We start from the raw sequence: 26,482 nt of genomic DNA on the forward strand, positions 1-26,482 counted from the left end.
CCCTTTCAAGGGAAGAAAACTGGACTCGGCAAACCCTGAGCCTAAGTTACAACTCTTACTTCCTTATTGTAACATTTTCCTTTGTACTGCTTCAAAAAAAACTTTTTTTTTCTTATATGAGAGATTTCCTTTGGACAGTGTATGCCATACGGTGTTCTGGCTCTTCTACCGACACAAGAATTAAACCTCGCAGCACTTCTGCTGCGTAGGCCTGAATGTGGTCGTACGTACTTCAACAACTGTAACCTGGAGAAACAGCTACAATACACAACTGAATGTCATCACTGTACGGGACGTCAGTGCACAAGGCATTTCTCAGAGCAAAAAAGGAAATAAACTCCATGTCCTAGGCATTATCACCTCCAGAAAAGGCAGCATCCACGCTCAGAGGGTTGGAGCGAGTGTGCTGTGCTTATGAACAACAGCTTCTCTGTTCAAACAGATGTGACACTGTGAGTCTCCTGACCCTAACAAAATACTGCAGTTGAAATACAACTGACAAGTACTTCTTCTGGAAATTCTAAGCAAATATATCCTAATACCTAATTTTTCTATATTATCAACACAGTCCTCTTAAATTTCACTAGTTCATTAAATATCTAATTTATTAATTCCTTATGGATTCCCCCCACCCCTTTTTTTTTAAAAGGAAAAAATGGTGCTTGCTTCCAACTTACCCTTTTCCTAGACTCTTCAATGGCTGACAGCAATGCATTATCTTTTTCATTCTTCAGGAATCCCTGCAGAAAAGGAGAAACAAAGCTTCAGTCAAAAAATCAGCATTGCACTGACATCAGATACATATTGTAGTACTCAGCTCTTTCAACTCTCAGAAGTGCTCGGAGCTCTCTCCCCAGTCCACTCCTGAGAAGTTTAAAGGTCACTTTACTTCACTGGAGGTACAGTAAGATGCCCATACAGAGCAATGTGAAAATGAAAATGCATTAATCCCCTGTTTTAATATGCATTAAATCCTAGTGAAATGTCCTGCTTCTATTCTCTTTTATCTCTGTGTCCCAGCAACTGCTTCCTCTTGCTCGCCATTTGAGGGAGCTAGGATGAAAGCTGGTAGGAGCGATAAGCCAAGATAAGATTGTTGGACTTGAGTATGTCGGGGGAGAAAAAAAAAAAGTTTTGACTTGGCAGCTTCAGGCAGCAGTGGAGCTCTCGGAGGCCTGATAGGAACTGTGAAAAAGAATCTTAAAAATAGTCAGTTGAGGAAGGATGGAAATAACTAAACAGTTGGAAAGCATACAGGAAAAGTTTACTGCACAGCCTCTCTCCATGCATATCGCTGGAGTGGGTAAAAAAACATAAGAATTGTATTTTTAATTTTCAGTATATCAGTCAATCTCAAACAGGTCAGGTGTACATGAACAGACTGATTTAGATGAGTTCCTTATCCCAAAGGTTACTTTCGTGACCCATACTAGGAAACATATGATACTTTGAATTTTAAACAAATAGCCTTGGGGTAAACTGCAGTAACACACAGACAACAAACTGGAAACATTTATTACACCCTAACTTGAATATCTTTATTTCACATTTTCAGTGTTATATCACCAATTAAACAAACCAACTTGATTTGTAGCCCCAGAATTCAACTTAATCATTATTCAAATCATAAAAAAGGAAAAGCAGCCTTTGTCTCCCTCTGAAGTAATCAACTCCATTAAGTGCTAATATCTTAAGAGTCTGTATGCTCACTCCACAGCTCTAAAACAAGAGCCACTAACAAACCCAGGGAGTGGGAATTCAATGTACCATGCTTTATGCTTTTACAACGAGGATACACAATTGCAGCAGCGTCCGACTGAACTTGGCAGGAATGAGGAGGTTTTCATGCCTTTCGTTCCCCACATCTTCCTCCAAATAAATGTTCCTTCCCCAACAATCTGACAATATCGGCATTGATCCATACAACCTAGGTAGAGCTCAGGATCTCCAGAGGAGCACGGATCCTGTGGCAGGACAGAAACTTGCTGTCAGAGGGATTTGGACCTTTGGGAAAGATATATTTAAGGTAGGTCTTGGAAACAGTCCTGCAGCAGTGCTACACGCAATCACAGGTATCACAGATTGTACTTAGCTCTGAGAGGTGAGGAGGGTTTCAATTCTCCCCAAACTGATGAAATTTAGTAGGAAACTCTGCCGCATACGTGTGCTGTCTGCCTTCCCGCTACCCAGCACCAGTATGTGAAATAAAGGGCATGGCATCCTTTCCTTGTGAAATATGTAGAACAAGTGCTTGAGTTACGGGGACAGCCTGTGACCCCCTTCAGCTGGAAATAGGAACGTGACCCCTTTCTGTACACCAGATAGAGAACGAACTGCCATCCTCCGAGACAGACGTGCGATGCGGTCTCCCCAGAAACAGCCCTTGAATTACATACGGAAGAGAGCAGCTACTTCTACATAGCCTATTCTTCATTTCATCGTCCGCCATGTCCTGCTTTATCTTTAGACAATGCCCGCAGAGAAAGCACAGTTACAATCTGAAAAAGGGAAACTAAATCCAGATCCTTGCATATGTCTGGGGACCAACCATTACAGCAGCTGTCACCAGGACAAGGGCTGCCGCAGTCACCTAAGCGGGCCAAGACCCGATCTCGGCTCCATGCAGGAGGGGTGGGGAGGGATAGAGACATGGCTTTGAAAGGTTTGTCCATGTCTGCATGAGTGGAATGACTTTGGGAGGGCAACAAGTGGTTTTTTTGTTTTTGTTTTGGGTTTTTGTTTTGTTTTGTTTTTTTTTAATTTCTCTGCCTCCAACCTAAATTGGAGAAAAATTATCTGGAATTATAACAAGCAGTGCTTCTAAACCTTCAAAGCACATACCAACATATGAGCAGAAGACACAGCCACATTTCTGATGGTAGGGATCTGATGCTGCAGAGAACACACTGTGTTTGCCGTATCCTAACAACGCTGATAATTTTACAGGCGAAAAAAGCCCACCGTCTCTAAGACACAGACCCACAGCTACCCAGATGCCGAGCACACCGAGCCAGGCTCCGCAGCTCGCAGAGGTCCTGGGTGCCCTGGCTCCCTGCTTGCTCTGTGAGCGCTGGGCTCCTGAAAGCCCCGAGAGATACAAGTCCTACCTTACTGCCCTTGGTCCTCCCCTCTCTCCTTGGAGGGATGTGTGCCCTTAGCTGAGCAGGTACCTGCCTAGAAAGGTACACAGCAACGGTGGTAATCGGCAGAGTAATTGAAGATGTGCTTGAACTTCCCTTGAAGTCAGTAAATCCAGGCTGAGTATCTTTCTTAATGAAACCTCCCAGCTCCCAGAGAGTTCACTAGGTCCGTTTAAGGGATTACATTACGCTGAATGCCAATTAGGGGATGATAATTGTCTTTTTCAATCTCAAAAACTACTCCTTTAGCAAATGAAAATCCTCACACATTCCAAATAATATCTGTAATGCCTCACTGAGGAGAGGTACATTTTAAAAAGGTTGCCCTATGCCTTGTGCTAAACATTATGACTGTAGCATGACAATTGCAGCTTCAGTTAATTACAGGCTAATTGTTAAACCTCAGAAGAGGGAGCTTCAGTAGCTGATGCTGGGGCTCCTGCTACTGCTCACAAGACTGCTTCTGCTTAGTTAGGCCAAACAAGAGCTCCTGGGATTGTCACTCTAGGCTTTGGTGGCCAAAATTTCACACGTTAAGAAAGTGAGGAGTGTCCGGCTGCTGTAACAGTATTTATTCCCTGGGTTTAGTGCATTGCCACCTAGTGGTGCACTATGCTTTGGTCACTGGACACTTAAGACTTCACAGATGTATATAAATGTCCATCTGCTGTAAGAAAAAGCAGAACTCCGGAACAAGAATGGGCAGAAAGATGGAAGAGATGTGCTTTATGCTAGAGAATTTTGGTCCTCAAAAATCTCAGGCACTACAGCCTTAAGGGTTCACGTATCTCTTAAGTCTGGGCCTTGAACAGTGCTGGTTGTGCTCACCAAGTTCCGTCTGCCCTAAAAGCTTTCTGCAATCCCAGAGGCAAGGTTTGACTTTGCCACGAACGCTTGCAGACTGTAAGAAGGATACGGAGGTATGGCGTTCAGCACACACAGGGAGTACACGACCCATATCGCAGGAGCTGCCCTCGCAGGGGAGATGCTATTGAGCGTACAACGAGCAACGAGCCATTGCTTCATATCCGGTATCCAAAGAAAGAAGCAGGAGGAGAACAGAGATATTGTTAGGAGACAAAGGGCTATTTCACAGCAGCAGATGGCAAAGATAGGAATAGCTAACACGAGCATGGCTAGAACCTCAGAGGTGAAATCCTCACCTTGCAGCTCTTCACGCATAAACTCTGCCATTGCAGGGATCCCAACATAGCCTGGATTTTGCTTGAAAATGAAAATTTCTCTTATTTCCCTGAGGCAGGTTTACGCAAAGAGCTCACAGAGCCCCAATGTCACATCATGCTGTCCTGCTTTAGTGAGTGGCATTTAATTTTCCCCTCTGTTTCTGTGGGACTCCCACACATTCTTCCTGCGTCTAGTTTGGAAGGGAAGCGGCACAACTCCTCTCCATCACAGGTTCTCTGCAACACTCGCTGCTGAATGTTTCCTACACACATTTTGTACAATATCTGATGAGATGGTGTTTGCAAAACAGGGACACAGGCACAGAAATACACCCACTCTCCCACCTTCAGGTTCCCATTTTCCAGCTAGTCCCACTTATTCTTGCACATCCACTGCCTCTCAGCATCTTTCCCCAGCACATTCCAGGTCCTCTTGGATCTCTTACCCCTTGGATTCTACTCTGATCTTCTCACATTCTGCCCTCTCTGCTGAAATCCAGCCCCACTCTGCCTTGCTCGAGGATGGTTTGTAAAAGCGGCCCCACCAGTGGAGGGGCAGGACCCCTGGGAGGCCGTGCCACTTCCCTGTTCTCGCCGTGCTCCTTGCTCCACTGTCATTTCTCATCTTGGGCAACCGCTGCCTGACACAGGCTGATGTGACAGGAACCGGCACCTCCCTCGCTCCAGCCTGAATTCCAGCAAGAAAGTGTTCCAATAACTAATTCATTATCGGTGCGAAAGGGCATGCATGCACTGATGGTCTCTTTTTGACAGGAGATTGAAAGTGTCTTCCATTTACCGCAGTAAATGAGGTTAGTAAACTCTCTCCTGGCTGATAGAAGTCTCTTAATTACTTCCATCAGCCAGGCCATACTTTTAATACTTGATCTTAGTATTCAAGCTGTCAAGAGAAGGCAAACATTGCCAAATAGTATACTGAGGCCTTGGATGTTGACAGCAATGCTTACTTTTTCACTGGCAGGGGAAGAAAGGAGGAAATGAAATGAACAATCTGGGGCCATTTCAAGTCAATTGCTCTTTGATTAAAATATTTCCATAAGTGCTGGATTTCCAGTAGATCCAGTAAATCCTGCAAAGGACCAGTAGGCACGGTCATTATACGGTTAACAAAAATCACTCTTCGTCAATGGTTTGGGAACAGTAGCTCCAGATAAAGAACCTGATCTTTTTATCTTTACTAACAGTTTTAAGAAATGATTTGCTAAAAACAATCCTACTGCAGACGCACACACGTCTGAGCACACTGCCAGGGTGGTGCACCCTGGCACAGCCCTCCTGGCCATGTTCTCTCTGGAAACAGAAAATGAAGCAAAACTACCTGGAACCCACTGCCACAATAACAGACCATACTATATATTATTGCTTTTTTTAATCCAAATTGTTGTTTATGCTGACACAAGCATCAATGCTTGCTGGCTGGCTTTAAACAGATAGGCCGATGGGCCCATCAGCAATGGTGCGGCCAACTAACGTATTCCTGAGGCTGGAGACATGCCAGTGTAACACAGGCAATATTTTTCCCTATTCAGACTCTTCTTCTGCATGCATCACACCAGCTTCCCTTGGAAGCTTCTATAGGTCTCCTAAGACTTGTTTTGCAGAAAGCATCAGCTTTTGCTAAAAACACGCAGACAAGCAGCTTCACTACATACCTTGGCCTGTGCAATACAGCGTCCTTCAGAGCCGGAAGGCAGCTGCCTAAAGATCAGCTACCAAACGCAATGAGCTAAGAGCATTTGTGAAATTGGCTTTCTCCTTAGAGGACTTCAGATGGCAAAATTGCTACGGGGCCAAAGCAGACCAAGGGCCCAAGTGCAGAGATCCTCAGAGAGGAGGAGAACCCAAGAAAGGGCGATTTAATCAGCATCACTTCAAAGCTGCATGAGACGAGCGACAAGGAACGAATCATTGCACACAGACGCAAAGGTCCACTGAAAAGGAAGGTCTGACGAGGCTCGTCCCACAGCTGTATACGGTGTTCAGTTCAAGGATTTAGCAATACAAAATTTTCCTAGCCTGAGACAGCTGAGCTTGTCAAACTACAACACACATTTCTCAAGTGCCTTACCACTGTGTTTAGAATGGGAAATCCTGCAACATTTTTATAAAAAATTAATTCACTGTTGACTAAACATGAGAAAAAGCAGGGAAAAAACAGAAGGGTTTACAGGTTGCTAAGACCCAAGAGCCAGTTGTTGCATGAGAGACTTTCAAACCAACAGCCATGTTGAGGCTTAGGAGGGAAAAACATGCAGACTAATAGCTGTAACACAAAACTCTGCTAATACAGCCAAACGCTGGGCTTGGGGAAGATTTGCTGCTCCGTTACCTGCCTTCACAGGAGTCTCGAACCACGTCCCCCCATGCACCGTGACTGTGCTCCACGCTTGTAGCTAACACTCATGTTCAATTTGTTTGAAAGCCAAGGTAGGAGAGCTCTTCCCTGCCCTGCAAGCAGATAGCATTTCAGTGGCTGCAAGTCATTAAAATATACACACCCCGGCCTAATCTCTGCTCCATTGCGTGACTAGCAACGATTTTAAAGATTATTTCACTTTTTTTAAAGCAGCTTTCTGCTCCAGCAAAATCAAATTTTGCAGAGCTGCAATACTGTCTCCTTTCACGATGGAGGAACAGCAACATGGACTTCACTCTGGCAGCAGCAAGAGTCGATGCACGCCGTGCTAGAGCCTGTGCGCGTTGGCAACGCGCACAACTCCCCGCGCATGCTCAGCGGGCGGCGGCACGCATTGCGGAATGAAGAAGGGGCACCGCCATTTGCCCGCAAGCCTTCTTCGACAGGTTGCGTGCATTGCGGAAGATGCACAGCAGCAACCTTCGCTGGAGACAAGTTCTGGGGCAGGAACAGGGCCTCCCTGCCCCACCATCGGCACGTCATTGATGTAATGCTCAGTTTTGAATGCAGCCTTTAATCTGTGTTGCACAGCGAGCCTTAGGCAAATATTTACAAAATGCTCTCTGCCATAGGTTAATGCCGGCAATACAAAAATCTAGTACTTTTTTTGGTATTATTTTACTATTTGATCTGTGAAACTCATGCAGTTTTCACAGTAATCTTCAGACCGTATCCAGGAACATTGGATTTTGCTGTGTTGGATAAATATCATTATTCCTTCTAGCCGTGACAGGAAAAACTCAAACTGCCGAAAGAAGCGCTCCTCAGGAAATCACAGATCAGCTCCTAACAGAGGCAGGGGCAGATGGTGCATGCTCTTTGACTCTTGCTGGGACCGTTTGGATCTGGCAAGTGAAGATCGGAAATGCGCTCCTTAGACAGGCATACAGGCTTCGAGGGAAGAAATACTAATACCTCTTGGCTCCTGCTTCAGCCATGAGACCATCCATTAAGTGCGGAAGGGCTAATATCAAACCATCAGTTAATATCAAACCATCCCCCAGTACTGAGAGGCACCATTATATCCCACACCCAACCGCAGTCCTCCAAAACGCATTTGCGGCACGCGGCCATCAAGGAGAGTGCAAGGTGTCTGCAGCAAATATAAGCAACATTTACCATGAAATATACGGAGAGCACAACTTTATCACACTGGAAACGTCTAGAAAAATACCACCGCTCAGATTTCCTGCTGGAATATTGTGCCAGGCGCTCACACAGCAAAACTCTCTGCTACGCGGCACTGCTTGTTCTGCGTATAAACAGAGATCATCACTGCTGGCACGAAACATGACTCTGCTCAATTTTAGTTTCTTCTAATTCAACAGAGGATGCTCAGCGAGTTCAGGCTTTCATGCACTATGAGATCTCAATATTTCATTTAAAATTGTACTTACAAGTGGCTTAACTCCTAACATAGCATGGAAATTCACTGCAGTGTTCCTATGCATTTTAAGATTTTACAAAATATGTCAGAGAAATTTGCAAGATTTAACAAACCCAAGCGTAATTATTAAATTGAGTGAAGTAGGACACTCAGTTCTAAAAAACCACCAAAATATATCAACCATCGCAATATATGTAATTTATATATTACTTATACAGTGTAGCTCATTATTAAAATATTAGTAATTATCCATACTATTTGTTGTGTCTTTTCCCTTCACCAGAGTGAAACCAAAATAACTTCAATTACACAGATTAGTCTCTCATTCTCGGGCTCTAAAAATCTTTGCCATGTCATGTTGGGCTGCACAGTGCATGGGAATGCTGTTAGATGTGGGTTTAGTAGGCTTTTTTCAAAGTCACAAACACTTTAATGGCATAAAACTAAGATAATAGCTTTTTTAATCTAAAATTTTACAGTGAAATTGCTCAGAATGAGGTTCTCTTCCACATACAATTATCAGCCTCCACTGCACAGATCATTTTTGACAGCAATTGTTAATGCAACACAAAATAGTGTAAGCAACAGTGCTACCTTCTCTAGCGATCTTCTCTTCCTCCCCAGGCACATACACATTTTCTTTCTCCCTACAACGCAACAGGGAGCTGCTCAACAAGAATGCCAGTCCTACCAAGCTACAAAGCGCCAAGGAAATCTGTGCAATAACAAAATAGAAAGTCTTGAATAACCCTAACCTGCTTAGAGGTCATGCAAAGAACAGAAGGAAGAAAAACAATGAAAAAAAAAATCTGAACTAGAGAAAGAAGGTGGACAAAATCTTGCCAGCCAATTACAGCAGCAGGAAACGTTACTCGAGCCACCAGAAGGAGCTTGTTCAGCTGGCTAACACTGGTACATCACACCTGAAAGCATCTGAGATAGCATTTCTGTTTGTCGTAATAAAGATAAAGAAACCAAAATGTCACAAAGGCAATTAAATGCAACATCACCTCACTTGGAATACAAGTTCTTGAGCGAGGGAAGCTCTCCGCACAGATCAGACCAGCAGGACCAGCGGCAGGACCCACGGGAAGCGCAACTCCTTTGGCACTGGCATTTCACCATCAGCAACGGCATCAGCACGGAGCAAACGAACCACACAGTCCGAAATCTGAGCTTGTTCGTCAAGTTTCCAAATACATGGCTATCTGTTTTTCTCAAGATTTTTAAATGCAGAATGATGACCTTGGTGTGGGGCTTTGCTTAGCGCCATGATGAGTGGCTGCAGTCTCTCCCCTGCGCTATAAATGTCCTTGTATTAGCATCCCAATTAAAAAATACAACCCTACAAAAATCATAAATGTACCAAGAGATTCACAATCAAAGCAAAACTCGGGGCTTTCGCTCTTTTTTGGAGATTAGTTTAAATAAATTAAATTATGAGTTAATTCCAATGGGCTTGACATCCACAATACAACCCTATATTAAAAATATTTATAGCATGCGAACAAAGATAATTTCTGATCATCCACTGGAATAAGCTATTATATCCGCTTCTCTGGTATCACGCTTTTTAAGGGAATACTGAGAAAAACCTACAGATTTAAATGATTTAAAATCTTCATTGTATAGTCATAACTAAGTCCGCAGAGTAATACCTTTTGCTGAAAACATCCTCGCATCAGGCAGGACGCCCTCAAATCAAGCCATCGAAACTAATTTCACTGATGACGCCATTTTCTTATTTCTTCCGCTGCCATTTTAGCACCGTGGTTATTCCACATTTTCTTGAGAAGTGGCTGCGCGTTCTTCCCCCTCCAAGAGGAAACCATGCTCAAATAACGCAGTGACAAATAAAACCTGTATGTTGAATTTCTGCCCGTGTCACGTCCTTGCATGGCAGGGGCAGGGACGAAGCACACGGTTGCCACTGCAGACCACACCTCAATTTACCGTACCGAGAGCTGGCGAGGAGTCTCCCGAGATGGTGTAAGCTGAGAAACCAGCCACTGGAAATCTGTCAGCACGAAAAATTGATAAAGCTGAGGAAAGAGAAGTGTCCAGCCCTGTTACAGGAGGATAGGCTTCTCTCCGAATACCACAGAAAACACTAGCTAATAAGGGAGTAGTTAGAAAAGAAAAGAAAAAGGCATAAAAAAGGCATACTGACAAGCTCGCAGTGTCTGTCGCTGGACTAATTGTACATTAGCATCAACACAGAGGCAGATACAATAACCCACTTAACCTGGGGGCAGAAAATTCATTTCTCAGGATCACATCCAAAAGCCAAACTGCCGTCCCTATCAGTCGATGAAGTATTTCCCAGCCTGAAACGGCACATTTCTGATGGAACACCAGCAAGAAGGACAAATTATTAAACAAAACTGCGAGTCATTAACACCCAGTCTTCTCTAATCCACTTCTGCAAATTTTAGTGCAATCCTTCGGTCTCCCCCGCCCCTATAAGTGCTTTATCCTTCTGCCTGTCTGGCTGGGAGCACATAACCTTGCTGTTTGCGAGAAACAGGGGTGTTCTCAGGCTTTTTTGGAAAGCAAAAACACTATTGGTATTTGCACATCTCTCCCTTCACGATTTCAGATCCATAAAAACAGTTAAATGCCTTCAAGTTAGTCTGAAACTGTATGTAGAAAAATAGTAATGAAAAAAATTGGTTCTCTTTACCTCCTCTGGATGCAAGTAGCAAGCCTGGCAGCGCTGAGCCTGACACTCTCCCTGTTCGCGGGCTGGCTCAAGCAGAAGGATTTCGGCTGCCGTGCCCCCATCCCACAGCAGAAAGCCCGTGTACTGCCTTCCTGAACGTTCCTCGGGAGCACTAGTTATCTTTCTGCTTCAGTAAAAAAAAAAAAAAAAAAAAAGGCAAGCAAAAATCTTCCAGCCTCCATCTGTATTTCAGACACAAAGTGATGCATGCAGCAAACGCTCACTGCCTTGAAGGGACAACGCCTGGTTCAGAAACATCAAAATCCTGTCAGCACTGTAAATGCGATAACCAAGTTAAACCGGGATGCAAATCCTAAGCCCCAGCATAGGTCGCTTTCCTTAGTGCTGCACCTCCACAATGAGGTTTCCCGTAACCTTTCTATGGCAATTTGAAGTCTCCCAGAAAAACCTACATAGAGAAAGAAAACCTTTCCAAAGTTTTTTTTTTCCAGTTTATTTCGCTGATAGTGGCTGGCTAACGCTACAAAGAAAGAGCCAAGATTACGTGCATTGTAGTGTGAAGAGTATAAGCTTTTTTTTTTTTTAAATATGCACTGGAATTTCCAGAAAATGAGCAAATTTAAAGTCAGCCCTCTTAAACAACATGAGATGATGTGGCAAAATCATCCACCTGAGTTAGAAAAATAAGCCCAAATCAGCTAGCCCATTCTTCCTAAATATTTGTAAATAAATCATAGCTAATTTGTTCACCTAATAGGTATTTTTAACATGGCAGTGTGTCCCTTGGAATAAACAGAAATATTTTACTGACAGTGAAAGCAAGCAATTTGGAGGAGTTCATATGTGTCATGATATCTTTAAATCCTCAATTTAAACATGCCATGGTCTTTAGAAATGGTGTTTCCTTATGACATTACTGATACATTTCACAAAGTTAATTATTTAAATTACCTATGAATTATTAATTACAGATCATTAAATAAAAAACAGAAGTCTAGAATGTGCCTGTTACAATTATACAATTTATATTTAAAAACGTTAGACAGTATAAAGCTTGGAGAGAAAAGCATGTATTTAAAATTCTCTGCTGCAACAAATGATATGTTATAATAAACACTTTATCCTTTTTCAGCTTATTTCTCCTATTGTGTAATAAACCTAAGGTTTAAACTTTCCAGACTTGGGGCATGAGATCGGTGTGCTGAGGATACACCGGAGACAAAAGGTTTCCATTTTTTTCTCCTCCGGCTGTACTCCACCCTTGCTAAGGAACTCTCTAGCAGTGCATGCCTTTATTTGCGCGTTGCATTAACAAGGCACGCAAGCTCTCGGACTTTAATGTAAATGAAATGCCAACTCCAGATGCTGCCAACAGATATCACGGAAAACCCTGCTATAAGAGACCTACAGCTAATTATTAATTACCGTGGCTCAGTCATTTTTCCATACGTTAATTTATGGAGCTTAGTTGAACTCTGTCTCCCACCCACTTCAGACAAAGGAAAATAATTTGCCACACTGTACCAACTGCAAGGATAATTGAGCCGTCTCCCATACGGGGTCAGTGGAGATGGCTTCCTCCATCTTTTTACACATGAAAACCACACATTTCATTGTCTTTTACTTGATTCCTTGCTGAGCTGCTTTTGAGGCAAGACCCCCCTTAGCACAGGTAATCTTGTTTAAAAGAGGCAACTTTTTGGCCATGCTATGCCACTGTTCCCGTGTCTCCCCTTCCGAGCAGTTCAGACATGTCTCAGCTGACAATAGGAAGAGGGCAGAAGATGGCATATAGGCACCTTAATATTTGGGGAGGGAGCCCCGAAGGAGGCAAGTCATTCTCTGCTGCAAGAGCCCAGGCGCTGTCCCGGCACAGCACATTTCATTAACCTGCTTTTCTCTATTAGAGAAATAGAATTGAAAGGAAAGGAGAAAAAGCAACCCACCCTAGACTTTTGTCCCCATACCAAAGGCAGAGCTTCCAGTTTGCATGCAGCCTCCAAGTCCCGAGATCTGAGAGCATTAAACCAGCTGCCACCCACCCGGCTTGTCACGGCCACCACATTTATATAAATGTTAATTCCCTGACTGCTTCCCTTTACTATGATTTTACTGGCTTAACCCCTTTCATAACATATCCTATTGACTTGAAAGAGAGGTGGGGTCTAGGCTGCAAACTCCAGTTGACTGAGCAAATATACTTTACCACCTCATTTCAGAAACTAACAAAAAAAGCAAATCTCCAAGTGTCCTTGTTTAATTTGGGAAAGAAGAAAGATTTTCTATTTTATTTCCATCCCACATTTGAAATCCTTACTTCAAAATAAAATTAAAGAAAGTTTAGCGTGTCTTCTAAATAAATCATAAGTGCAGCCGTAGGAACAGAGGAAACAGAGTGGACCCGTATCTTTGCACCACAATGAAAACGAAGAGAAAAATCATATAATCACGTAGCATCTTTATTTTTTGTTTAAAATACTTCCGTAGACATTTCATAGCCTAGGGAAGAGAAAATAGGAATAAAGGCATTCAGAAAGTTATGCTACTGTATTTCTGCTTAAATGAAAAGCAAAGTCAGCAATGTCAAGAGGGTCTTTAAAAAGGCAACACGACTGAAACCCAAAGCAGACACTGGACTGCCCCACCCAACAGCTGCTCTAGCGAAGAATATTAGAAGGTAAAGGCACAGACCTTAAGGTTTCTTTTCTGTGAGCACAGGATGATTTCTCCAAAACTACCTACCTGTTCTCTTTATTACTCACCTACAAATTTAAACAACCTGCAGCAACAGCACAAAGAAAAACCACCATAGAAGATACCTGAAGGAAAACTCTCTCTTATCAAAGCAAGCTTTTTACCTTCATTTTATATATTTTTAAACATATACATTCCTACCTGTAGATCTCAGTACTGAGGAGTTACAAACCTGTTAATGCTGGCTGTAACTGCCACACTTCAGTTGCCTGGTATTTAGACTTACACAGCTGTATCTTTCTGTATTAACGCTCAAGTTTTCTCATCTTAAAAAAAAAAAAAAAATCAAACCTGCAAGTCCTGAAATGGCTGAGACAGTCAAGAGTCCAGCAAGACAATAAGAAAGCAGCTGCTTTCCTCGGCTGAACACCACTGCCTGTAAAGCATCTATATATTTTTTTTTTCCAGTGGTGCTTTATTCAAATTCTAGGGAAAGCATCAGTCTGAAACCAGTAACTGATGGGAGTAACAGTTTATAGGTTACAGAAGGATATTTTATTGTTAACGGACTGTACCATGTAAGAATTAGGAGGGGGTGAGGCGGCAGGCAGGCAAGAGGAGAGAGATGCTACTATTTTTTTTCCCCGAGCCACTGCAATTACTCTGATGTGAATTTTTGATGACTTCCGACATATTGCATGGTTAATAATCGTTTCAGCTGTCATGTTTGGTTAATGTGGAAAATGCATTTGCTGCATTGTGATGCAGCACTCCAGCCACAGATTGTAACACCAGTTGTGAAGCTATTCCCTTAACTGAGCTGCATGAATTTGCACATACCATGAGGCTGAAATAAATGGTAGTTTGATTTTTATACAGCAACAGAAAGCTTCTGCCATTTTAGACCTGCAGAGCTGTTGAAACAACTTGCACAGGCAGATAATTTTACTGCATATTAATTGGTGTCAACCTTCTTTAAAGGAGAGCTTTGATTCTCTATTGTTTTCCTGGGTTTGGTTATTTAGCAGTTAAAAGACTTAGATACTATTTACATTAAACATCGCTCTCTTTTGTAGCTTTGAACAGGTTACTTAATTGTAAGCATATATACCTCAATGAAACTGTCAGCACGACAGAAATGCAGCCCTGCTATTAATACAGGCTTAGCCTAACTACTTCTTCCTCCATATGATACTTACAAACATGTTTTTATATAAAACATTGTCTTACAAATGATTGCACACAAGGGGTGAAAATATGCTGCTTACAAATAAAGAGGATTTTATTTGCAAAGTACCACTTCTTCACCTACACTTTAAACATCAAACAAAAAGTATAAGGTTACATAAAACACTAACATGCGCCCTTCATTGTCGCCAATAGAAAAACAATGCTGCAAGCCATCGTGCAATTACAAGAGGGGATGTAAAACAGCAGAGATGAAGCCATGCTAAGAGCCAGTCACCCGATGATTAAAGTCAGGCCAGTATATTCCAGCAGTCAGGTGATGGTGCCATCATTACAGTGCAGAAAGCCAGAGAAAAATCGAGAAACAGACCACCCCCATCTTAAAGAAAAAAATTAGAAGCACCAAAGAAATAAGGAATGCGTTTGCTAATACGCAAACGTACAACCATGAAGAAGTGTTTCACAAAATGTGAGCGTAACACTATCAGGCAGTTACTTCCACAGGTCCCAAGTGCACATTTAACCCACGGTGCCAACACAGCTCCAGTCCGCCTGCAAACTGCTGGTGACACTCCCAAATCCAAAGTTGTTTCTTTTTAAATCCCAGAACGACAGCCCTGCTGCAATAGTACTGCATTTCAGAATTCAATAATTCTGCTTACCAAATGCACATCTTGTATTTGCAAACACACATACACAAAAAAATCCAGACTTGGGATGTCTACGTTGAATTTAATGAAGCACAGAAAGCTATCAGGAGAGCATTTTACCGTGCATTAACATTGACGTATCTGCAGAATCACCACCAATACCACCAATTCATTATTTCCACTTCTGTTTTAATTAAAACAACACTGCAGGGCTATCGGTTGGACATGAAGTACCAGTAAAAACGGTGCAGGGTATTTTATATAGAGAAAAAACTGAGTCTCTGAATTAACATTGTACTCTCTGGTTTGGGAGCAACTCCCATTAACAGGGTTACGTCTGCAGAAGGTGCTCTGTGACTCAGGCTTACCTACCCCAAAGGCATCACTGGGCACCTTGCACAATTCAGAGCTTCACAAGTGGCAGAGTGGTCTCTTAAATACAGTGTATTTTGGCTCTGAAATTAGTGAATTTGACCCTAAGGGTGATTTTCCTCAAACCACTGCAAGGAGCAAACCCTCCCTGCTTGTGACCAAACGATCACTGTACTGAATACCCAAATCCTTGTACCAGGAGTCTCATGAGTGGAGAAGACAGGTCCAAACCCACCGACGTTCTTAAAGGAAAACTGCAGTTAGTTGCATTGCAGGGAAGACCATTGATCGTGACCAGCCACATCCAAGAGTGCAAGCAGAGTCCCTTTCGGGAGAGGAAGAGTATACATTTGCAGGAATAATTTAACTCTGGCATTCCTCCTGCATTTCTAAGCATCCATGCCTAGCGGTGTCCCTGCAGCTGTGCTCGTCTCCATAACTTGCCACTCACCTCTCACACACACTGCTCCGTTTTTGGATGGCTTCTCCCCCTACTTACCTCTAGTTTGCATAACCCACTAGTGGTGCAGAGCCAGGAGCACAGAGGATACATAGAGCTTTTGCTTTCTAGCCAAACCTTAAAACAGGTAAAGGTACCTGGAGAGACAGTTGGCTCTTCAGGACAGGCTGTAGCCTCATCAGGGATTTCAGTGATCCCTCTGGAGCTGCTAGCCGCAACTTTAAAGATGCTGCTTTTATCAACAGACATTCTCTGTTATTTTCTGGCCATGTAATGTTACTGCAGAAGCTACTCCCAACTGCAGAACTACGCATTACAGATCAGCACAGTTTATATACTTTTTTTTTTGTTTTACGTGTTGCATTGCCAGCTCACAATGTTGCAGGGAAAGCTTTCCCAGTGTGGCTCAGCACAGCACTGTCTCCCCTTACCTACGGATTTCTTAAAGCAATAGCTTTGAGGGATATGAACAGAAACTACTCACCCCAAATGGCTGTTAGCGTAAACAACTCTGAGTGGTAACCCAGCTAAGATGTCGGAACTGCTATCTGTTTCACTGGCAAGCAATTTAGTGGAGTGTTCAGTCAGCTCACACATCAATCACTTCTGCACTCAAATGTGACTGTGGGAGGAGAAGGGAGAAAACTACTGTTCAGGGCTGCTGGGCTACAACTAAGGAAAACTGTAGAAGTTTTCCTTCCGAGAAGAAAGCATCATATCCCTAAAAGAATGATGATGCAAAGATTATGCAGAAGCCGTTGGAATATGAATATCCTTCTCTGTGTCAGGATCGCTCCCTCTCTCCATCTCTGGGTGTCCACAATGACCTCCTTCCCTCCTAGGTACAGCTGCATCTCTGGAGTGAAGGAGAGTCCTTCACCATAACTATAAAAATCAAAGATGCTATCACCCACTTTAAATTCAAGAAAAACCCGTAAAACATGCTAGTCTACAATCACTATAATCTCTTCCCCCTTTCTTTCACAGTCTTGCACTGGGCAGGGCTAAGGGGAAGAATATGAACAGCATCCCTGGATCTGCTCCTGTATTAGCTCCTTTTTGAAGTCCTACAGCTGCGATGCCTGCTGTCATTGGCAAGCATTAGCCAGCAAAAGTAAGAGACATCACTGTCAGCGAGTTAAAACAGCGATAGGTAGCTCCTTCCCAAAAATCTTTTCTTCTCTGCTTGATCCAGCGCTGTAGCAGCAGCAAATACTGCACTGTCATACTGGGTCTGGAGAGCGCCTTAAAGCATTAGCTCCCTTCCTCTCTGCGAGGCTGGCAGGGTGATTATCCAGCATTAATGACATGCTAGGTCTCTTCAGAAGGAGGGCTGTCATGCCCAGCACGCTGCCTCTGTTTTCAACTCTGCACACTCATCCTCTCCCTTCAGAGGGATGCAGAAAGGGCCGCCAGAGGGTTCAAGAGTCCAATTCAAGCAGGTTGCAGTGAAGAGGATAGGAAGAAAATCCAGGCTAATGCTTTCACATCAATATAGTTATATTCACATGCAAACAGTGCAGAGCAAAAAGCCAGATGGGTTAAATGTATTATTATGCTACTGGCCTATCTGGCAGGAATTTGGGCTTTGTGGCAAAGGGCTAACTTTCATGGACTAAGAGAACATGAGTTATCCAGAGTCAAAAGAAAAACTAGAACTGGGAAGGGATCAGCTCCAGTAACATCTAGTACCATCATCACAGAAAACAGGGGAAAAACCACCAACTCACTCAGACTGGGAGTCGCTGGCTTATTACAGAGCTCAAAGGAGTTTCAACACAGCTTTCTGGGGCTAAATTTGCACCAAACAAGAGGCAGGATGTAAACCCACAGAGTGGGAAACACCCCTCATAGCCCTGATTGAGGAGCACTGCTTTTTGTGACCGGGCGGATGGGGGGAGAGAGAAACACAAATCCTTTAAAATTAGAAGAGCAACGGTCCCAAGCAGGGGAGAGGCAGGAGGAAGCCCAGCCCAGCAGAGAGGATTAGCACCAACACTGGCAGTGCTGTTCCTGCCATCCACACCCACACCCCAATTAACGGTATCATTTGTCAGGATGAATGGGGAACTTGCACTCAATTCGGCAATTTGACAGGGTGTCACTGAACTACCTCACGTCCATATTTATCCAAGAGGCAAGAGCAGGAACCTGTTTTAATTAGAGCTTTTTAACAAAGAAACAAGGGTATTACCCATGCTCTCACCATCAAGCCATAATTGAGATGTAATCGTTTAAACAAAGCGCAACAAGTGTCCATTTACCCAAAGCCATTGTTAAATATCTACTAGGAGATTATTTTCAAAATTATGATGTGCCATGAATACGCAAACCACTTTCCATCTTTAGCATTAAAAAGAATAATCACCTTTTAAAATTAAAAAAAAAAAACACAACCAAAAAAAAATAACTGGAAGCCAAACAGCTATTTTGCAGCAGAATTTGAGGAGTGCTTTAAACATGCCAATGCTAATTTAAAAGGAGGGGGGGGGAAAGAAGTGATGGCTCTGCTTTTGGGCCATTAAACTCTGCCTGGAAAGCCCTCTTTTGTACAGCATTAGTGTGCTCTGTAACTCTGTAATTATGCAGAGAACGTGTTAATTTTTAATTCAGAATGCTAACCCCTTTTTTATATACAAGCCCAGAATGTCAATCCCTCTCACAGATGACTGCAAGCACCGACATGACCAAATACAACTCTCGGTGGTAAAAGCATGCTCTCCCTGGGAGGTTAGGCACCGTGCGTTGAAAAGCAACTCAACTCTGTAGTAAAATAGCTCTTTTATAAAACTGTCGCCTCAGCATCATGGCAGGCAAAATGCTCTCAACCCCACAGCCTATTAAGCCAGAACCGTCTGGTTACTGATATTCACACCTTCATTTCAGCATTGTTCTGTCTAGCTACTGAATTTCTTAATACAATTTCACAAGAAGCTGAATTCCCACGTCCCTCACATTCCCAAACACAGGGAAGCACAGGACGAGGAAGTTAACCTAATGCTGCCTAGAGGCCCACACCAAGCTAATGACTGTCAAACACTAAGCCCATCTTTCATCTCTTCTGACTCCTACTGATGCCTGCAATCCACGCAGGGACCCGACTTAAGAGCACGCTTTGACACAGTTCAGCAATGAATTATTAACTCCGCCGGAAGCCGCAAAGCATCAGCTAGTAGCAGTCATGATCCTTCTACGATGATCAACCAGAATGCAATTATCAATGCTCCTGCTTCTCACAAAATGTCTCCGAAGTCTCCATCACACAAAGCCCAAAAGGCACCATGCAGGCACGCACACTCACACATAGGAAAGCAAAAACAATTCTGTGCTTTTACCTTTGTTTCTTCACCATTATATTATCAATTGCGAATGGTCTGAGAAAAGCAAGCTCTGCCTTCCCCCCTGCATTACAGCCATTATACGTGGACTTGCATCACTGGAAGAAGACATATGCAGAATCAAGCCCATATTCTTCATTTCCACAGCAATTCAATCCATGCAGCCACAGAAACCTGCCAGCAGTTTCAGAACCATCCTTTCCCAGGTTACATCATATAGCAAAAGCTGTTTCCAGCCCAGGGCCCGAATGGGCACATACACATAAGCAGCTGTGGCTCCCAGCCTGCTCACCAACAGCGGACAGCTGAAGATAGATGCATTCAGCTCTTACTGGACAAGTGCTGCCCAAAAGGGTGTCCCTGGCCGCCCTCTGAAAGGCAGGCAGGTGGGGGCCACCCTGCAAGTTGGATATAACTTGTGGGCCTCTAGCAGCACCCCAACATATAGGAAGAACAACTTGCTCAGCTCGCTGCCAGAGGAATCCAGACAGCTCCCAATGTTAAAGCAAAAGGTGCCAAGAGGCAACAAACACTAGTGATGGAGCTAAGAAGACCTGCTGAATCCTGAGATGCACATGGACGTTTGCTTGGGATGGGATACCATGCAGTTCCACAATTAACAGTGAAGAGGCAGGGTGAAGACAGCATTTTAGGTTTTCCTTAGCAAAGAAGCTAAATTTGTGCTTTTCCTTTAATTACAGCTGCCAGCTCTGAAGAAAGTGGCACTAGAACTACTGGCCCGCATGGGAAATGAACACCCACAAGCACGACGGTTAAAATCAACCACAGCAGTGCACGCCTGCCTGGTCAGGCCATCCTTGTATTTTTCATAGTGAAAGTACAACTGAAATCAGTATTGGCATCTTGGTGGGCTTAATTAGAAGTCAGGCGTAGTCTATTCAGGTCTTTATGCTGTGCTCATTACATTAATATCCAAGTGCCTTCCAGTCCTGCATTAAGTGACATGACTAACATCTGTCACATGTTGTTTGTTCTCTTCTCCCTTTCCTGGGGGAGTGGAAACACAGCGTTCAAGGGGATCACAGAACAGCCAACAACTGGGAAGGCAGATTCCTCCAGCCCTGGCTCAGCCTCCTCACACAGAGCCTGCTTGGTTAAGGGTTTAATATTATCATCATCACCATAATGATTAAGCAGCTGTAAATATTAAAAGATGGGCTAGCACCAAGTCTCCTCCCAGTAACATTTCTAAGCAGGATCGACAGAATTGGAAGACAAACAAAAATCTGTCCTTTGCGGACCAAATCAAGTCATTTGGAGGGTTTTACCACTTCATTTCTCTGCCTGACTCTCCTTGTCTTGTCATCTTACATTAACCATACTGAGGATACAAGTTCCAGCAAAGGAAATAAAAGTGTCCATCTCTTGAGTTTGACTAAAGAGGAAGATGAAGGGATGAACAGCTTATCCTGTCCTTAAATCCTTTCCACAGCACACCACATCTTAAAGCTACAGAGGCTTCACCTGGCATATCAAAACTAGAAGACTGAAGTTAGTGATTTTCTTTCTTTTGTGCTCACATGCCTTTCACCTTTCCCAATGATCCTCCATCTGTACATCTCTATCCTTTTTATGTTGAAAAGTACTTACATCACCTTGCTGAGTTATCACCCAGTAATTCTTTGCAAAGACAGTGGCGAGTATTGAGACAGCTAGAGAGTGGGAAGAGCTAGAAGGAAAAGAACAGGGAGGGATCAAATCTTAGAGCTCAATCAAAATGATGAAGGACTGACAATGCTACGTGTCTTAAGGCCAGCTAGCTGTGATTAGGCAGACACTTCTAGTAGAAAGAAGTGTCTGGAGAAAGGTCAAACTCAAGAACATAAACTTGGCAGAGAGATTTGGAAACAATGGGCTGCAGGGGAGGAGACCCTCACCACCACCTTCTCCCCATTTGCCCACCCAAGCCCTCCAAAACTGAAGGTAACAAACCCACTGAAAACTGAGTCACAAAGCGTCAGATTAGAAGAGAAGCAAGGACTCATTCAAGGCGAGTGAGGGGAATACACACAGCTTTCATTTAATGCAATGTGCATAGCCATACAGAATGGGGATTAGTCTTTCACAAGAAAAGAACAACCTTTTCAAGTGTATAGATAAAAAGGAAGGGACAGAGGCTGACTCAGAAAACTATTAAAAAGACAAAGTGACTTTCAAATAGAGGTCACTAGTTCAAACATGAACTAGATCAGTAGTGGCCAAGACTAAAGCATCTAAAGACTGATTAGCGGTTTAAACAAAAACGTGTTATTAATCTTGCTTCAGCTCCTGCTACACAAGTGCCCGTATTGCAAGTTCACTGCAGAAAGTAACGCAGAACTTACGTTCTGTCCCAGGCCCACAGGAACAGTCGGGGCTTCCGGGGGTACCCGCAGAGCAAGCGCCTGTCCCCACAGTCACTGCAGAAGCGTGAAGGCTGCACTGCTCCATTTGCTCAAAATGGATAAGTTATTTCTTTCAGTTGTGACTCTCTACCTTAGTGTGCTTATTGTTTGCTGCTGGATACATACAATCAGCTACTGCACTTAAAGATATCCACTTAACGTCTATAAACAAGCATAAAAATCACATTGCAGGTTTCAAGGGAATTATTTTGTCAGTGAATCTTCCAGTAAAATTACTTTGATTCATTAACTTCATATAACTTACATGTTCATGAAAAACAGACCCACCAAGTATCATTTAGCCTTTTCCCCAACACTGATCAGAAGAGGCTCCAATTGTCACTAGAGATCTTGCAGCATTGCAGGCTCAGGCATGCACGTTACCAGATGCCTTACTGCAGAAGATCATTCCAGAAGATGGAAGGGCAGACAGGATTCCAAAACATACATTTCACTAATGAAAAGTAGTAAACACAGCATCTAGCACTCAGGAGGTACATCCAGTAATGCAGCTGCTTTTAACTTTAGTCATCGAGCAAAACTTAGGTGTCTCCCATCCGTCTTCACAGGGAATTGTAGCTCTACTGCTGCACCACGCTGTATAATATATGGACACCCAATGAAGCAATTTCCTTCTCACTATTACGGGGCACAATGAGACAGAAGTATTTCCTTGGAGTTTGGATCAAACCACTCTCCGTATACTATTCGTTAAGCAAACACTTCCTTGTGGACCAGCAGTTTCAGTAGCATGGAGATAATAAAACACATCAATGCATATTTTGCATAGTTGGTAATCAATTATGATGTAACATATTATTCACGTACTATTACTGAACCAGGGTCTTGCAAGTAACATTAATTCCTGTGTATATTTATTGGAAGTAAGGGCATGCTGGAGGCAAAGATAAAGAATACTTGATTTCCTTTCTAAAGAAAAAACTTTGTTAATATTTGCTCCAAACAAGATCTTTCAGCTGCTGAAGTTTAATACTACCCAAAATGCATTTTCCCTAGGGTCCTCCATTATCAGCAAGGGCCCTTCTTGCAAGTCCACATGTTCTTTCAACAGACTCACTTTGCTATCTAATTTGAGAGCCTTAGGTGTTAAGCGTTTGAGGAATGCAATCAAATCCTGCCCCTTCCAGGCCTACTGGGACACCTATTAATTCACCCTCCTGTAGAGAGGGAGTTTATCATCTCTTGCAATTGATAGTATCTAAAAAAGTGGAACAGGGCAACTTAAATTGGCATTGCAATTATTTAAAGTCTATAAATAGTTGTTGCCACAGTGTAAATTAAATTGCTATACGGTAACGTCCTTCCTTCTCTACCTTTTAAAGCTAAACTCTGATTAAGTCAGGTAAGCAGGGACCATGCCATGCAGGAGTCCATGGAAAGTGAATACGAGTGCTTAGAAATTGTGTTGTACTCCACACAAAGATGAGCTGAAAATCCAAAGTAGCTCGTTAGGTTCTCTCTTTCTCAGTTAGTACGAAAGAGAAGAGACTCATTTCCAAATTGCTTCATCATCTGTCACTCAAACTCAAAATATTTAGAAGTCACCATAAAATTCCACAGACCAACCACAGTAATGGAATGGATATGAACTCCATAGGGGAAAAAAAAAAAATCTGAAAGTTTTTCTCCAGCATCTTTGTATGTTTTGGAAAGACAGCTGAACAACAACGATGGCTGCCTTTGCACAGAATGATCAGATTTGGCAGACTACTGAAACAGGGAATTGGAGAAGGTCAGATGGGTGTGGAAAGAAACACTAAGCCCAAAATAATCCATGGCAGAAAAAAAGTCGATTTTAAATACAAATACTAGCACAAGCTTCATTTGGGTAATCGTACCACTCACACTGGTATTTGCTTCAGAGATGGAGCAACTGCTACTACTTCCCAGTGAGAGAAAACCATCTCTTTTTTTGGCAAAAGTATCATACTGATTTCTTTTAAAAAGATAGACTCTAACAGGCAATGACCCTACCTTACAAAGTCTTATTATTTAATGGAAAGCTGAAATGACGGGAAAGGGACTGCAGCAAGTCTTGGCTACAAGTCTGAGTGAGAAAGATTAAATAACACTCAGGACAGTAGCCAGAGGGCAAACTCTTGGCTCCTCACCTTTTGTCAAGTGTTTCCCCTCACATTTGGTAGAGCAGAAAGCTGTTTCAGTCTCCCTTAATTTCCAGTACTTGTTTTTAGCTGTAATGAAGTATTTAGGCTTTGTGTAGTTATTGTTCTTCATGGCAGGTTGTAACAAACAGCAATACTACCTGATAGAACCAGATGGCCAAAATAATGTCATTTTCCACCAAAAGCGTGTTCATGTCACCACTCAAAACCAGAGACATGCATAAAGCAAAGCAAGCTTAATCTTTTTTGTTTTGTGAAAGTTTGTGTTTCTCTAAAAGGGAGACAGAAGAGGACAGAGAAGTGGCAGACAGAAAACTTCAGATGTACCTAAAGGAGCACCTGTTCCAGAGAGCAATTAGAAAGGAAGGGCTTGGGGTAACTGGTGGCTGACTGCAGTGACGAATGAATTCATAGCAATTCAAGTTTCCACCCTGTCTACCTTACCAATACAAAAAAAGCCACCACCGCAATCAGGACAGCTGCTTTGCACAAATAGTGTTCCTGTACAAGAGCCTTCCACCCTTCCTCTTCAAAACCTGATGCAGCCTTTTCTACAAGCTAGAAAGCTGTCCAGTTAGTAGCATGGCCCTGAGACTTGAGCAGAGGGGACCAAGTGGAACACGTACCATTACACAATACAGGGAAGCACCCCTGGGAACTGAGCACAGATTGTTGATGGTGCTGCTGGGAAGAGAGAGGAAGCCCTATCTCACATCTGAGAAGAATTACAAGATGACAACAGGCATGTTTTTATGGGCAGTGCTACTAACACGCAACACACTTGTGAAGCAATACAAACAAAACTTTCCTCTAGAAAAAACAATGACTAGTTTTAAACTAATGAATTAAAGAGTCAGTAATACTATTCTGCATCCCTGAATGTCCATCAGCAGCTCAGCAAGCACTGGGCGTCTCAAAGATAAAAGGTGGAAAATTTTAAGAGGCACAAACCTCAAAACATCAGGATTCCTGCCTGCCTCCGTCTTCTTTTCAGCATCTCCTGCTTCAGAGGTTCATTTCAGTATGTAAAGGTTAACAAATACAAAAAACCAAGGAAGCTCAAGACTTGCCTATTTATCTTTTTTTTTTTAAATCCAAACCACATTAGTACTTTTGGATCACCAAATTATATTATGAAATGCAGGATTTCAACATTCTGGCACCAAGCCAACATTTTAATGGACATTCAAACGCTAAGGAAATGGTTGTGCATTAAGCCTACCAATAAGTCAACAATCAATACTTCAGTATTACAGTAAAAATACAATGCACCCTTTATAACTGCCTCTGGCCTCATCCTTCTTCGTCAAGCTCAGCTCTAAATAAAAAAAAATAAAGAAGAGAGTCTTGAAGCAAGAAATGAAGTACATATTATTGCACAGCCACCAAGCATTTTTCTTAAAGTCTAGACCTAATTGGTCCTCTGGACTGCACAGATTTTTTTCAACTGTGTACTGACAGGGTAGAAAAGTCGGGAATAGAAAGGACAGAAGTTCAGACACAAAATTAATCAAGCAGGTCAATAGGTAAGAGCAGCAAAATAAAGAAGCCTCAAACAGTTAAGCCCCAAGCAACTGCAGATTAGGAGCCTGGTTCCAACTTTATCTCCAAAAAGCATCTCAGTCAAAAGAAAACAAAAAAGAATCGCATCAAAGTATACTAACATTTGGGTTTTAATCCAATTCATAGATTTTAATTGCCTGCACAGCATCAGTCCTGTATGTCCCCTCTCAATGTATTCTATCCATTTGATCAAATGAAGCCAAAGGCAAGCTCTGCAGAGTACGAGAGTCGGACACCCTCTGGAAAGTGCAAGCATCAGGCAGTATTGGTCTGCAATAGAACAAATGCTTTAAATTTAGTTAACTCTGGCTTCCCATTTTAAGCCATGGCCATAATGCTGAGCCACTGCTATATTTCTGAACAGCAGAAAAAACCCCACAGTTTATGGACGCTTGGAGCAGCTGTGTATGTCCGCAGAAAGGTTCAGCGTAAGCCTGTTTTTCAGGAAGAAATGGTGGCAGCCATTGATCCAATCCTGTGAAATGCGAGTGTAAAAACAGGAGGAAAAAACCAATCAAATTGATCATTTTTATCTCCACAGCCTAGTTAAGCTCAGTACTGAAATGGAACTTCATCATGGAACAGTTAAGCCAGCGTAATAGCTTGGGTAAACAAGCCAACCGAATTCTCCCATTTTCTTCTCAGAGTCTGCAAATACACAGAGGGAAACAGAGAATGATTGTTTCAGAAATCCCTCCACAGATCCCTTACGTTTATTTGCTAAAACTATCTTGCATCCCTGGGGATTCAGTTATAAACAAGCACACGGCAAGGCTGAAAATTTGGAAAGACTTTTTGCTTCTGTTTTGAAGTCGGGGCATCTGCACCTTGAGCTCT

The 26,482-nt window shown here is 42.8% G+C and overlaps 1 protein-coding gene across 5 annotated transcripts in view; it reads right to left on the reverse strand.

Moving 5' to 3' along the window:
* The window catches only part of NUP93 (nucleoporin 93), an 83,301-nt gene that overhangs the window by 31,430 nt on the left and 25,389 nt on the right, over positions 1 to 26,482 (reverse strand). For 4 of the 5 annotated variants that reach the window (XR_012675345.1, XM_075160994.1, XM_075160993.1 and 1 more), the window contains exon 4: positions 678 to 740. Coding sequence is in view for 3 of the 5 variants with exons in the window: in XM_075160994.1 (XP_075017095.1) it covers positions 678 to 740 (63 nt within the window). In the remaining 2 variants the exon portion in view is untranslated. Of the gene's footprint in view, positions 1 to 677; positions 741 to 6,674; positions 6,790 to 26,482 lie in introns of those variants that run through there. The other variant, XM_075160995.1, reaches the window with a different exon arrangement.

The sequence above is a fragment of the Calonectris borealis genome, chromosome 12, assembly GCF_964195595.1.
Source record: "Calonectris borealis chromosome 12, bCalBor7.hap1.2, whole genome shotgun sequence".
In the NCBI taxonomy this organism is placed as follows: Eukaryota; Metazoa; Chordata; class Aves; order Procellariiformes; family Procellariidae; genus Calonectris; species Calonectris borealis.